Source organism: Capra hircus, chromosome 6, assembly GCF_001704415.2.
Source record: "Capra hircus breed San Clemente chromosome 6, ASM170441v1, whole genome shotgun sequence".
NCBI classification, from domain to species: Eukaryota; Metazoa; Chordata; class Mammalia; order Artiodactyla; family Bovidae; genus Capra; species Capra hircus.
The window spans coordinates 104,888,472-104,901,964 of NC_030813.1; the positions used below are offsets into that span (position 1 = coordinate 104,888,472).

The following is a 13,493-nucleotide window of genomic DNA, read 5'->3' on the forward strand; positions in this document are numbered from 1 at the left end:
TGATATCCCAATTTCAATTCTTTTAGCTAAATATCCAAAATTGCAATTGTTGGATTATATGGTAGTTCTGTCTCTAATGTTGTGAGGAAACTCTGTATTGTTTTCCATAGTGACTACACCATTCTGCACACCAATCAACAGTGTACAAGGGTTCCAATTTCTCCATCATCCTGACTTCTTTAGCTAGGTTCCTTTTTAGGAACAAAAGTTTATTCTTTGAGTTTCTCATACCTAGAGTCATGGTCCTTTTTTAGAGCCCCTGAGAAAAAATATTTTTTGATGAATTTCTTTAGGTCCACATCATAAAGTGAAAACACACATTCTCCACGTTCTCTCCTCTTGGCATTGTGAGTTCCACCATGGCATGGCTAGCCTTCCAGGGTTTGTCACTCTAATCCTCCTAATCAGGTCTTTCCTAATGGTTCAGTTCAGTGCTCAGTCATGTCCGACTCTTTGCGGCCCCATGGACTACAGCACGCCAGGCTTCCCTGTCCATCGCCAACTCCTGGAGCCTACTCAAACTCATGTCCTGTTGGTTAGATCTAGGTATAACCTAACAGGTCCTTCCTCTCTGTCCTTTACCTACTGAAAGATAACACTGTAATGATGGTAAGTGACGAATGCACCCTATAGACTATTTTACAAGATATCTTGATATAGGCTGTATCAGTTAGGATAAGGTAATTATGCAACAGTAACAAGCAACCACACATCTCCGTGGACAACAAGAGCAAAGGTTTACTTCTCACTGCCAGCACATGTCCTTGGTTGGCTGTGCTCTGCGTCCTCTATACTCAGGGACCCAGACTCATGACCCAGCGGTAAGTCACAGATTGCCATGGCAGAGGGAAAAGCGAGAACAGTGTATCACACATGAACTCTTAAATGTGCTGCCCAGAACCAACACATGTCACTTTTCTAAGCTGAAAGGAATTACCCGATCATGTTGGTCATCAACAGGCCAAGGAGCTATAATCCTCCCCTTGGAGGGGCCAAGAATATGACTGAACAATAAAATAGACGGTTTCCAGTTACTGTTTATATATTAATAGCAACTGTGGCAAGTCTATGATTTCATGCACACAGAAAACTGGTCTCTCTGTACTGCCTTGTGGGGATTTATACTTCCAGGCATTGAGCACCCTCCATACAGCAGTAATGCCTGCTTACTAGGGTGGTAGGGCAATAAAACCAACATCTCTATAAAGGACGCAGCAATGACAAAGCCTCAGTGGCTGACAGCAAGTTTATTTCTCACTCACAGCTCAGTTCGGTCATGACTTGGGTATCTGGATGGGCCAGAATACCCTCCTTTTGGCAGAGGCTGCATTTAATGGCTTTTATGAGTCCCCAAATGATTCTAAGCTGCCTTCATCTATCCTAATTGTATGGAGGGTGCTGTTACAGGGAACTATTGATTATCTTTAAGAATTTCAATATGCCTCACTGTTTTTCAAGAGAGCCTAGTCTAATGAATGAAGCATTGTTACAAATGAAACATAATTTAGGTACCATTTCACACTCAGCTGTTTGTAATACACTTCCATTATGCTTCTGTTCTTCCTTTTCATTTACATCTCTCGGCTTTACGAGGTTTCGAATAGTTATTAAGTCCGTGGTCAACTGAAGTGACCTTGCTCGTTGAGGTTAGAGGAGTAAAATAAGATAATAAAAATGCAACATCTTTCATCTTATGGTCTGTGGGATACAAAAGATCTTTGTAACTTTTCTAGGAATTTGATGTGCTTGTGGTCACTTGTGGCTTTAGAGCCTGATGTCTTGAGCTCACTTGGGTCTCATCTCCATAATCCCCTTTGCTCTTTGCAGATGCAGACAAAAAAAACTTAGACTTTTCTCTGGAACTTTTAACCAAAAAAACCCAACCCCAGCACACTACTCACTGAAGGCTTGCTGTAGTTTGGCCCCCTTCCACTCGAAAAGTCTACACAATGGGCTACTCTCTCCTCTCCTGGCCCCTTCCCTGAGTTCTGGTTCCTCCCTCTTACTCTCAGTTCAATCCTGTTCATTTTATTATGCAGGGTGCTTCAACTCTTCTTTCCTTCTGCTCTGCCCCAGGCTTAACTTCACAGAAGCCAGAGACTCAATGTCTCAATAAAACAAGGGGCTATTTCTGCAAGACAGAATCATTGGTAGAGATTTTGTAATTTCTTTCTCAATTTCTCTCCCTTACTCTGTTGGTAGAAGAAAGCCATATGAAAATTTATTTTCGTCATACAGGAGGGCTGAAGTAGCTACAGTTTGGGTTTCAAATACTATTTTCCCTCTTCCTTTCAGGTACTTATGTACTTTCTTTACATCTATTTGTGATAAACTTATTTAACACAGAGGGCCTTAAACTTTTGCTCTCAGCAATGCTTCACACTCTTAAAAAATTACTAAGGGCTCTAAAACTATTTGTGTCAAATATTCATTCAGTTAAAAACAAAGAATGGATATATCTTAACACAAGTGGCATTTTTTTTTTTTTTGGTGAAACAAATATATTACCAAAACAACTTAATGAGAATTGTTTTATATTTTTGCAAATCTCTTTTAAAGTTTGACTTAATAGAAGACAGCTGTTCTGCACAGTGTTTTGCAACATCACAAGCCACCCAGCCTCTAGGAAACCCAACTGTGCACAGTTCATGCAAGACAAAGAACTAAAAGACAAATGTATGGATGTGAGAGTTGGACTGTGAAGAAAGCTGAGCACCGAAGAATTGGTGCTTTTGAACTGTGGCGTTGCAGAAGACTCTTGAGAGTCCCTTGGACTGCAAGGAGATCCAACCAGTCCATTCTAAAGGAGATCAGCCCTGGGATTTCTTTGGAAGGAATGATGCGAAAGCTGAAACTCCAATACTTTGGCCACCTCATGCGAAGAGTTGACTCAGTGGAAAAGACTTTGATGCTGGGAGGGACTGGGGGCAGGAGGAGAAGGGGACAACAGAGGATGAGATGGTTAGATGGCATCACTGACTCGATGAACCTGAGTTTGAGTGAACTCCGGGAGTTGGTGATGCTCCTGGGAGGCCTGGCGTGCTGCAATTCATGGGGTCAAAAAGAGTCGGATACGACTGAGTGACTGAACTGAAGTGATGAAAATAATTTTTATTTTGCCTACCACTATGACAACCACATTTTAATACATATACTAGTTGTGCATCCTCTCAAAAAGAAAACAAACAATGAAACCAAAGAGACCTTGAATTAACTCTGAACTTTGAACCAAACTGTAGAAAGAACTCATTGGCTAACATGCAGTCAACTTAAATATCTAAGACTTAAGATGGTATATTTAAAAAGCATACATGAAGATGAACAGAAACCAGCCAAATTCTTCCATCTTTGTCTCCAACTCGTAAATTCCTACTCATTCTTCAAATCTGCTTTCTCTATAGAGTGATGCCTTCTCTATAGAGTGATGGCTTCTCTATAGAGCTTTCCTTACTGTAATTAATAACGAGAATGATAGAAATAATGTTATTATTAATAAAGGTAACTAACTGTCATTGGTCTCAAGGAGTCAGTTCAGTTCAGTTGCTCAGTCATGTCCGGCTCTTTGTGACCTCATGGACTGCCGTACCCTAGGCCTCCCTGTCCATCACCAACTCCCGGAGTTCACTCAAACTCATGTCCATTGAGTTGGTGGTGCCATCCAACCATCTCATCCTCTGTCGTCCCCTTCTTTTCTCGCCTTCAATCCTTCCAAGCATCAGGGTCTTTTCAAATGAGTCAGCTCTTCGCATCAGCTGCCCAAAGTATTGGAGTTTCAGCTTCAGAATCAGTCCTTCCAATGAACATTCAGGACTGATTTCCTTTAGGATGGACCGGTTGGATCTCCTTGCTGTCCAAGGGACTCTCAAGAGTCTTCTCCAACACCACAGTTCAAAAGCATCAATTCTTCAGCGCTCAGCTTTCTTTATTGTCCAGCTCTCACAGCCATACATGACTACTGGAAAAACCATAGCCTTGACTAGACAGACCTTTGTTGGCAAAGTAATGTCTCTGCTTTTTAATATGCTGTCTAGGTTGGTCATAACTTTTCTTCCAAGGAGTAAGCGCCTTTTTATTTCAAGCAATGCCAAAACAGTGCACGTGTTATCTCGCTTAACTTTCACACTAACACTGAGGAAGGTGCTGGCTTCACTTTACAGATCAGGTGGGTGAAGACTAGAAAAGAAAGACCTCTAGCGCTGTGCCCTGCACACCTGATCTGCCCTACCACTTACTGCACCCAGGTGGTCACCATCTATGAGCTTCCGTCCCGCACAAGGTGGGTCGATGAGGTCTGAGTCAGGCTGGGTCGCCTCCCGTACCCCCGCAACCTGCGCGGCCGGGCTCAGGCAACGCCCGGAGCCACGAGAAGGGATCCAGCTTCCCGATCCCCTAGCTCCAGGGGCCTGCACGCCGCAACCGGGCTCGGGGAACTCGGGACTCCGGGACCTTTCCTCGCGCAGCCAAGTCCGCCGAGGTTTGCCGGGAGGGGAAACTGGCGCTGGTGTGATCTTCGGCGAGGGAATCGGTCCACGCCCGCGGCCGGAGGCCGGAACCTTTCTCCTCTCTCCGCGGCAGCCCCGCTCGAATCGGAACTATTTTTCTCGCGTCGCTGTTGTCGGGCGGAGGGGTGCGGGCAACGGAACGGTCCTCCAGCCGCCGGGTCGTCGCGCCGCGGTCGCCGGCTGCTGACGTGGGCCGGCTTGGTGGGGCAGGAGTGGGTGCGGGTCGCCATGGCGGTGGACATCACACTGCTGTTCAGGGCCAGCGTCAAGACCGTGAAGACGCGCAACAAAGCACTGGGAGTGGCAGTGGGCGGCGGGGTGGAGGGCAGCCGCGACGAGCTGTTTCGCCGGAGCCCCAGGCCCAAGGGCGACTTCTCCAGCCGAGCGCGCGAAGTGGTGAGCTGGTTGCTATGGAAACGGCGGGCTGGAGAGCGGGGGGCGCGGACCCCCAATCCGGGCTGTCTGCGTCTGGTAGAACAGTGTGTCAGAGAGCTTGGGGAAGGTGGTATGAAGAGTGGGGCGGGAGAGTTGGTCCCGGAGAGCTGACGGCTGTCTCGGGAAACGAACAATCTTGGGTCTTCCCTGGTGCTCAGACGGTAAAGTGTCTGCCTGCAATGCGGGAGGACCCAGGTTCGATCCCAGGGTCGGGAAGATCCCCTGGAGAAGGGAAAATGGCAACCCACTCCAGTATTCTTGCCTGGAAAATTCCATGGACGGAGGAGCGAGCCTGGTAGGCTACAGTCCATGGGCTCGCAAAGAGCGAACTTCACTTTGGGTCGAAGAATGGGGACGCATGTTGGAAACTCGGAACTCTGTCAAGTTCATGGGCTGCTTCGTGAGGTAGTGATTTCGCTGTCACTCTGCAGACCTGAGCGCCGGCGAGGCTTCCCCCATAGTCCTCTGCTTTCCTGTCGCAGCACTGACCACGGTGTATTACTTCTTTGGTTTACTCATCTCATCGCCTTCACCTTCCCTGCCCCGCCTTGAGATCGCAGGTCGCGTTCAACTGATCTCTCTCTTCCCCTAGCTTCTCGCAATAGATCAAGACTCAGGCTAGGAACCGTCTAGTTTAGGGTGATCGTTCACAAGCATGCTCTATTCCAGTCATCTAAACTCCTTTCTGGTTCCTGAACACAGCCGACTTACGTTCAGGAGAGCCGTGACCTACTCCTTAAGGGCAGGAACAGTGTTGACTTCACCGCAGAATCCCCAAAGCCTGACTCCTAACATTGCCTAGTAAGTGTTTGTTGAAGGAATGAATGAACAAATGGTTGTCTGTCTTCCCCGCTACACTGGAAACTCTGTAAGGGGAGAGAGAAAGTTTGCCAGGTTCACTTTTGTATCCTTGCCACCAAGAATGGATCTAGTTTTTGTGGAGCTTGAAGCTTATACAGTTCTGTCTGTTCTCTTTAATAAATAAAAATCCAAAATCACAATAAAAGGTTCAGAGCTTTGGGAGGTGCAAGGGAGGGGCCCCTGAGGCTTAAACTTCTTGGTAAATCCACTTCTGTTTGATACACAGTGCATGCAGTGTCTGGTACTTTGCAGACAGTCACAGTTTTCAATGAATATATGTATGCATGAATTAGGGAGTGGCAGTTTGCAAAGGATATTCAAGCCTTGGAAGGAAAGTTGGTCCAGATGTATATATTTAGTCCATCAGAAAGCATCTATTAAGTGCCTACTTTCTGACCACCATTGTGTTAGAATAATGTGATTTAAAAGGAATGGTGGGCAGACATATTACCAAAAGAAATGTCACAAAGCCCTGTACATGTCATGTGGGACACAAAGGAAAGTGTGTTCAGTTAAACCTCAGGGCCAAGAGAGGCTTTACAGAGGAGATGATGCCTGAAACAAATCTTGTAGGAAGAGTAGTTGGTTCCAGTGCAGACAGGGTGGAGAAGGGCCTCTGAGGCTAAGAGAGGCATGTGCACAAAGGTGTGAAGCTAGGTAACATTATGCTCAACTTATTTATACTCAATGTGTGTCTACTGGTTGAATTACAGATTAGTAATGGCATTTCAGATTGTGGGAGGAGGAATTTTTCATAGCTGAACAATTCCAAACTGATAATTATGGCTCTTGGCAACAGGAGCTTGACTCATTTGGACTGTGGGGTTAATGGGGATCTTGGGAGTAGAAACTGGGTCTTGAATTTAGAAGAACTGTATTCTAGTCTGCTACTTAGAAGTGGGTGACTGGGGCAAGTCCTGTTACCTGTGTCTCACATCCCCTTTCTATAAAATGGGCATGATAATACCCTACTTAACTGGCAAGCTAATTATTAGGATCTTATGAGACATTGTACATATTGTAAAGAGCTATAATTATTATTATTGTTGCTCTTCACCCCCTACCCTGATTCCAGGTAGGCCATTTAGACGTATTTTCATCAGTGTCGTGAAACTTTGTCCCTTACACCACTTACCTGTCTTGCACTTTCATTCTTTCTTGCAAAGGGAAACCAAGTCAGTTCATGAAGGAGTCTGAAAACCCTGTGCACGTGCTAATAGCAGCACTAGAGGAGACGGTAGCTTTCCTCTGTCAAGGTGAAGCTATTGGTGATAGCAAATGTGCGGCAAGCGGGCAGCTCTTCCCCTCTCCCCCCATCCCTGGGACTGTGGAAGCTGGTGTTAATTTCCCAGCAGATCCCTATTGCTCAGAATCCCATGCAACACTGCCCCAGGCAGCTATTACCAGTTGTTGGATCTGACATTCAAGTTGAAATTTACTGACATCCTATCTAATATATATTAATAGTAAAAATAGAATCTGTGTGCCTAAGGCAGAACCATGGACTTTTTTTCTTTTTAGTACTTAAAAGGACCTGAAGTTTGTGTTCAGGCTTCTCATTTTGTAGATGGGCAAACTAATACTCAGGTAAGTAAAATGCCTTTCCCAGAGTATAATTAATGAGGTCAAAGGGCAGAGCCAGTGGAAGAAGCCAGGTCCTTTGACCCCAGTTGAATGTTGTTTATTTCCCATCCCATACATGCATTTCCACTCTAATTTTAAAGCAAAAATTCCTTAACTGAGTTTCTTCTTCCTGAATTAATACTGAATTCATGACTGGATGCTGAATAAGATTTGGAGCAGAAAGTCCTGAATTTGAATGCTTCTTATTTATTGCAAGACCTTGGGAAAGTTATTTAACCTCAATTTCCTCACTTCTAAAATAGAGTGAGTCATAGCAAGTTGATAAGGTGGTTATGCAGATGAAATGAGAAAAGGTGTGCAAGTGCTTGCATGAGTGTGACATGTTCTGGTTGCAAGTAAGGGTAGCTTCTTGTAAACTACCTGGAGGAGGAAATGGCAACCCATGCCAGTATTCTTGCCTGGAAAATCCCAGGGACAGAGGAGCCTGGTGGGCTACAGTCCATGGGGTTGCACTAAGAGTCAGACGTGACTGAGCAACTGAACACCCAGCACTGTGTAAACCAACCTGAGGAAAACAGGAATATTTTGGCTTATATACCTGGGAAACATAGGGAGGAGCATCTTTCTTTAGCTCTTATCCATAAAACTCCAGAAAAGGGCTCTAGTTGGTTCTACTTGGGTCCCAAGCCCTCATTAGAAAGTCATTCACTCGTGTCTGACTCTTTGTGACCCTCATGGACTGTAGGCCACCAGGCTTCTCTGTCCATGGATTCTTCAAGCAAGGATACTGGAGTGGGTTGCCATTCCCTTCTCCAGGGGATCTTGCCGACCCAGGGAATGAACCCAGGTCTCCTGCATCGCAGGCAGATTCTTCAGCGTCCGAGCCATCAGGGAAGCCCTCCTTATGGCTTGAATGCTGTGATGGCTGTCCCACCAGAACCTTGGAGAAGGGAGTACTGTGTCTAAAACTCAGGGAATAAGGGATACTGGGCAGGCAGAACCAACGCAGATGTTCCTTCTAGTCCCTAGCACAGTGCCTGACCTGCTTTCACGTTACGTGCCTGGTCTTCCGCTCCGTGGGGAAGAAAAAAACTAGAATTGTGGGAGTTTGTAATGACAGACTTCATGCGGGAATGTGTCCGGAGGTGTCTCCTAGGGGGCAGGTCTTTCATTCTCTTATTAATTTATAAAAGTTACAGAGGCCAGGGGAAGCAACATGCAGTAAACCAAGACACCTCTAAGCAGCCGAACGGAGTGTGCATGAACAGCAGGAGCCAGCCTACACGACGTCAAGAGACCTGTGTCCTGGCCCACATTCAGCCACGAGGGGCAGACAGCCTAGTCTTTCTGCGCCTCAGTGTCCACCTTGGTAAAACTGACAGCTTGGCCATGACTGTAACAATTTCTTATAAAGCAGAGATAACCTAAGATAAACATAGGCTCTGAGTATTTGTCGGGAGTTCTGTTTTCAGATTAAGCATGCAGATGAGTTTTTCTATGTTCATTATACATTGCTTTTGTGAAAGCCAAGTGTCACTTATTTTTTCTTTTTGTAGGAGTGCATTATCTTGAGTTCCTGACTTCAAATCAGACTTCTTACAGCAGCCTGAAGGCAAATGGTCTGCTCCCTGCTACTGTCCCGAGCGCCTCTCCTCTTACCCTGCTCCAGCTGCCCTGACCTCCTTGCTTTCCTCACACCCTCCAGGCACATCCCCACCTCAGGACCTTTGTGCGTGTTCCCTCGACCTGGAGCGCTTCTCTCCCAGATGCCACGTAATTTGGTCTTTAGGCCTCTGCTTATGTGTTTCCTCAGTGATCCCTTCCTCCACTGCCCTGTGTGAAAGAGCATCCTTTTTCTCTTCTTTACTCTGCTTTATTCCTATTATTTAACATACTATGTATCCATCGACCTGTTTATCCACTGGAACATATACTTCATGAAAACAAAGACTCCTTAGGTTTTAGAGCAGTACAGGATAGGCTCTCAGTAAATGTTTCTTGAATTAATGAATGAATGTTATTTACTGTGTTACTTTGCTTTGAATTTTGGAGCTGGTTGATCTCTGTCTAAGGCGCCTTCCAATTCCAGAAAATGTGTGAGCCTAACATGATTCCTTAATATTATATAGCATGTATGTACACACTTAGGGGCTTCCCTTGTGGCTCAGATGGTAAGGAATCTGCCTGCAATGCAGGAGACTCGGGTTGCATCTCTGGGTTGAGAAGATCCCCTGAAGGAGGAAATGGCAACCCACTCCAGTATTCTTACCTGGGAAATACTGTGGACAGAGCAGCCTGGTGGGTCGCAGTCCACGGGGTTTCAAAGAGTCGGATATTACTGAGTGACTGACATGTACACACATAAACTTAATCTAGTGTCTGGAGTAAACATTGAATAAATAGTAGCTTTTATTATTAAGATTTCGTTCCTGCCTCAGGGAGTTTATAGTCAAATGGAGAAGCGGACACATAAATACCACAACAACTCAAGTAGAAGTGAAAACTGTAACACCAAACATTGATACCCCGGTCCTTCTCAGTTTTCTTCTGAGATGTAGTGTTGACCTTGTGTGCCAGTCTTTGGAGCCATAAGTGAAGCTGGGAACAGGATTATTATCCAGAGTATTATTATTGTTATCCAGAGTAGCTGGAAATAGACTTTATTCAAGGATTGAGTGTAGTTCTACTTAAGTAGAGTGCCAGTGGAGGAGAGCATGTTCAAAGAAGCAGTATCAGGCAACAGGTGCTGCAGTGAGAAGCTTGAGATAGGGCCTCACAGGACAGGAATAGATCAGGAGACAGTGTGGATTTAGGAGGCAGGCTCCAAACAGTCTGTTAAATCATATCGACTTTTTAAAAATTAATATAGAAGTCCTTTTGCAACTGATACAAAGAGCTGTTTTCTCTAAGGCTGGGATGAGAGGGCTGGGAAAAGAGAAGTTAATTAGTCAGTTGCCTCTCCACCGTCCCCCCCTTCTCCTTGAGGATCCTCTTTGGAACCACCTGTAGGGCTCAGAGAGACACAGTCTCACTGTGTTAATGTTCTTCAGGGCCTCTTTTAGCTTCATGATGCTGTGTTTTTATGGATCTTCATAACCAAGTGTAAACTGTAAGTGGGACTCAGTGCCAGAGACTTTTCATGACATAAATAGTGAATCCTTTGTGGGGACTGCACTTACGAATTTTTCCAGGGCTTATGAAGACTGTCACTTTTGAAATTACATTTATTCAATACTAATTGGTTTATTCCATCTCCTGTAATCATTAGACTCCTGATACGTGTCAGTCTTTGTGAGGACATTAAAAAGTTATGACATCTATGTGCTGGCTTTTAGGAAATACAGATGAAGGGCAACTAAAGCTCCTTGAGGGAGAATCAGTGGAAAAACAAACTGAACTTTGAAGACAAGAGCCATTCTACCAGACAAAGGAAGCGGATTGAATCGCCTTCCTAGCAGAGGGGGGACTGTGAGCAAGGGCGCTGGTGTTCAAGGGCAGGGTGACTAGGGGAGCAGGGGGAATGCTGGTGCGGCTGGAGCCCTTTCCTGGGGGGCCTGGGAGAGGGGCGGGGAGGCAGGAGAAGAGGCTGTGCTGGATGAGGTTACAGCAGAGGTCGACCAGCTTTGGGCCACAGGCCGTATCCAGCCGCAGCCAGTTTTTATAAATGAGGTTTCAATGGAATGCGATCATACTCATTTTAGGCTGTGGATAGTTTTGTGCTATAGTGACAGATAGAACGTTGGCCAGACCTATGCTGAGGACTTTGGACTTTACGTTCTAAGCAGTGTGAGCAGAGGCAGGAGAGTTCATATTTGTATTTTAAGATGATCAGCAATATTGCAGATGGGTTTGGAGTGTTAACATGACTGACATAGAAGAGCTCATTAGGAGGCTATTGCCGTGATCCAGGTGAGAGCTGATGAGCTAGTGGATGGAGTAATGACTGGATGAAGGAGATATCTAGAAAGTGGATCTTTTAAAAATGTAGCAGTTGGTGGGGTTAGAAAGAAGAGTTAGAACAATTCCCAGCTTTCTAGTGTCCGACTCTTTGTGACTCCATGGACTGTAGCCCACCAGGCTCCTCTGTCCATTGAATTCTCCAGGCAAGAATACTGGAGTGGGCTGCCATTCTCTTCTTCGGGGGATCTTCCTGACCTCGGGATCGAACCCAGGTCCCCTGCATTGTAGGTGGATTCTTTACACGCTGAGCCACCAGGGAAACCCATTGAGACAACAGGTGGTGGGTGACTCCCCAGTGGCATTGCTTCTTGGAAAAGCTGGATTGGAGAGCATAGCTGGAACCAAGTGGGGTCCTCTAGTTTTGTCATACTTAGAACTTGGAGATGATTGAATCTTTAAAATAGACACCTAGTACACGTGCCCAGCCATTACCTCACAAGCCCAGCGAACGCTGGGCTGTGCCTCATTATGGCGGCAGACCCAAGGCAAGTTCTCAGCGCCAGACTGCAGATGGGCTATTCAGCAGGGCCCAGTAGGGGCTCCCCTTGTGGCTCAACTGGTAAAGAATCCGCCTGCAATGCTGGGTTCCATCCCCGGGTTGGGAAGATCCCCTGGAGAAGGGAAAGGCTACCCACTCTAGTATTCTGGCGTGGAGAATTCCATGGACTGTATAGTCCATGGGGTGGCAAAGAGTCGGACACGACTGAGCGACTTTCGCATTTAGACTCCAGGATCTTATACAGACTTGTTCTCAGTTGTGCTTTCTTTATTCTTGAAAGAAATTCATCTTTGTGGTAATGATAGTATCACTTATGTATTCGACATACATATTGTAGAAGTTTGATTCTCAGGGATAGTCCATCAGTTAACTTTCTTCTTTATTCCAAGAAAAATCTGGAAAGGGTCAAAGAGCTCCCTCTTTTCTCAGTTTGTCACTGGCAGGTAAACAGTTCAGTGTATCACCTCCTAGGATAGGGCTGCCCAAGCAGGTCCTCTCAGGGTGACCTTTGGAATGAATTCTTCCTGTCCAGGGTCTGATTCTGTCTTGCAGACTTGAGAACCAGAACTTGAGACTTGAGATTTGTCAACGTACCAAGGAAAGAACCATTTTCAGGGCAGGTATCAACGGAGCTCACACCAGCTTGTGTACAAGACAGAATACTAGATTGTTCATTTACTTTGAATGCTATAACTAATACTCAGAAGGATCCAAATTTTAGAAAGTCTGTTATTCTTGAGCTTCTATAGGTCCGGAACTCTGCTGAGGGCTTTACATACCTGATCTCAATTAATTTTTCTCTGTTTAGAGGGATAGAAGTATAATATTATTAAGTTATTTTACAATGTTGATTGTATTATGAATAATATAATTCTAGTATTCATACGAACTTGATGTTTGAGGTTTCTTGTTACATGGAAATCTTTATGGGCTCCCTCTGGTGGGCAAAGAAACAGTGACGTTTACAATGGTTAATTATGGCTTGTGTTATGAAAAACTTACTGTGTTTTAAACATATTAACTTTAAAATTGATGTAAGAAGAGGCCCCGTCTGAACCGTCTAAAAGAAAGTGAATAAACCAGAGAAGTGAAAGTATAATGTGTTGAATGAACTCATATAACTCGGCTATGAAAAGCTTGCCGCACACTTGTAATTTTAAACTCAGCAGTACTTTTTTCTTCCTGACTTTCAGGTTCTCAGAGTCTATAAATACTAGAATCTGCCCTCTACTTGCCACAGTCTAACATACGCCTATTTGTCAGAACTTTCTTATAGAGCTCGTAAGCTATATTTAACCAAGAGAAGAGAGTCTTTTCATTTCATAATATTGTACACATTCCTGTTCACTTTTTTGGACACACGATAAGAAAATCCTGGTTAAAATCAACGTTTGTTTTTTTATAGCCTAAGTAGAAATGACAGGTTGCTGCATATCTTGGCTGGGAGAAATTGAGAAAGGAATTAAAAAGCATGAGTTTTGAGTTATAAATACTTTCGGACTTTGCCAGTAATTAATTATCTGATCTTGGAGAACTCACCTAACCTCTATTTTTGGTTTTTTTGTTTGCTTTTTTTTCCCCCACTTTACTTGTTTGTTTAATGAGGAACTTTCACTAGATCATTGTTAAGAATCTTTCCATGAACAGTACTC

General features: G+C 44.8%; 1 protein-coding gene across 1 annotated transcript in view; it reads left to right on the top strand.

Annotated features, from left to right (window-relative positions):
- Positions 4,631–13,493, top strand: part of STX18 (syntaxin 18) — a 118,982-nt gene continuing 110,119 nt past the window's right edge. The window contains exon 1 of the mRNA XM_005681895.2: positions 4,631–4,898. Coding sequence (XP_005681952.1) covers positions 4,731–4,898 — 168 coding nt within the window. The 5' untranslated portion in view covers positions 4,631–4,730. The remainder of the gene's footprint in view (positions 4,899–13,493) is intronic.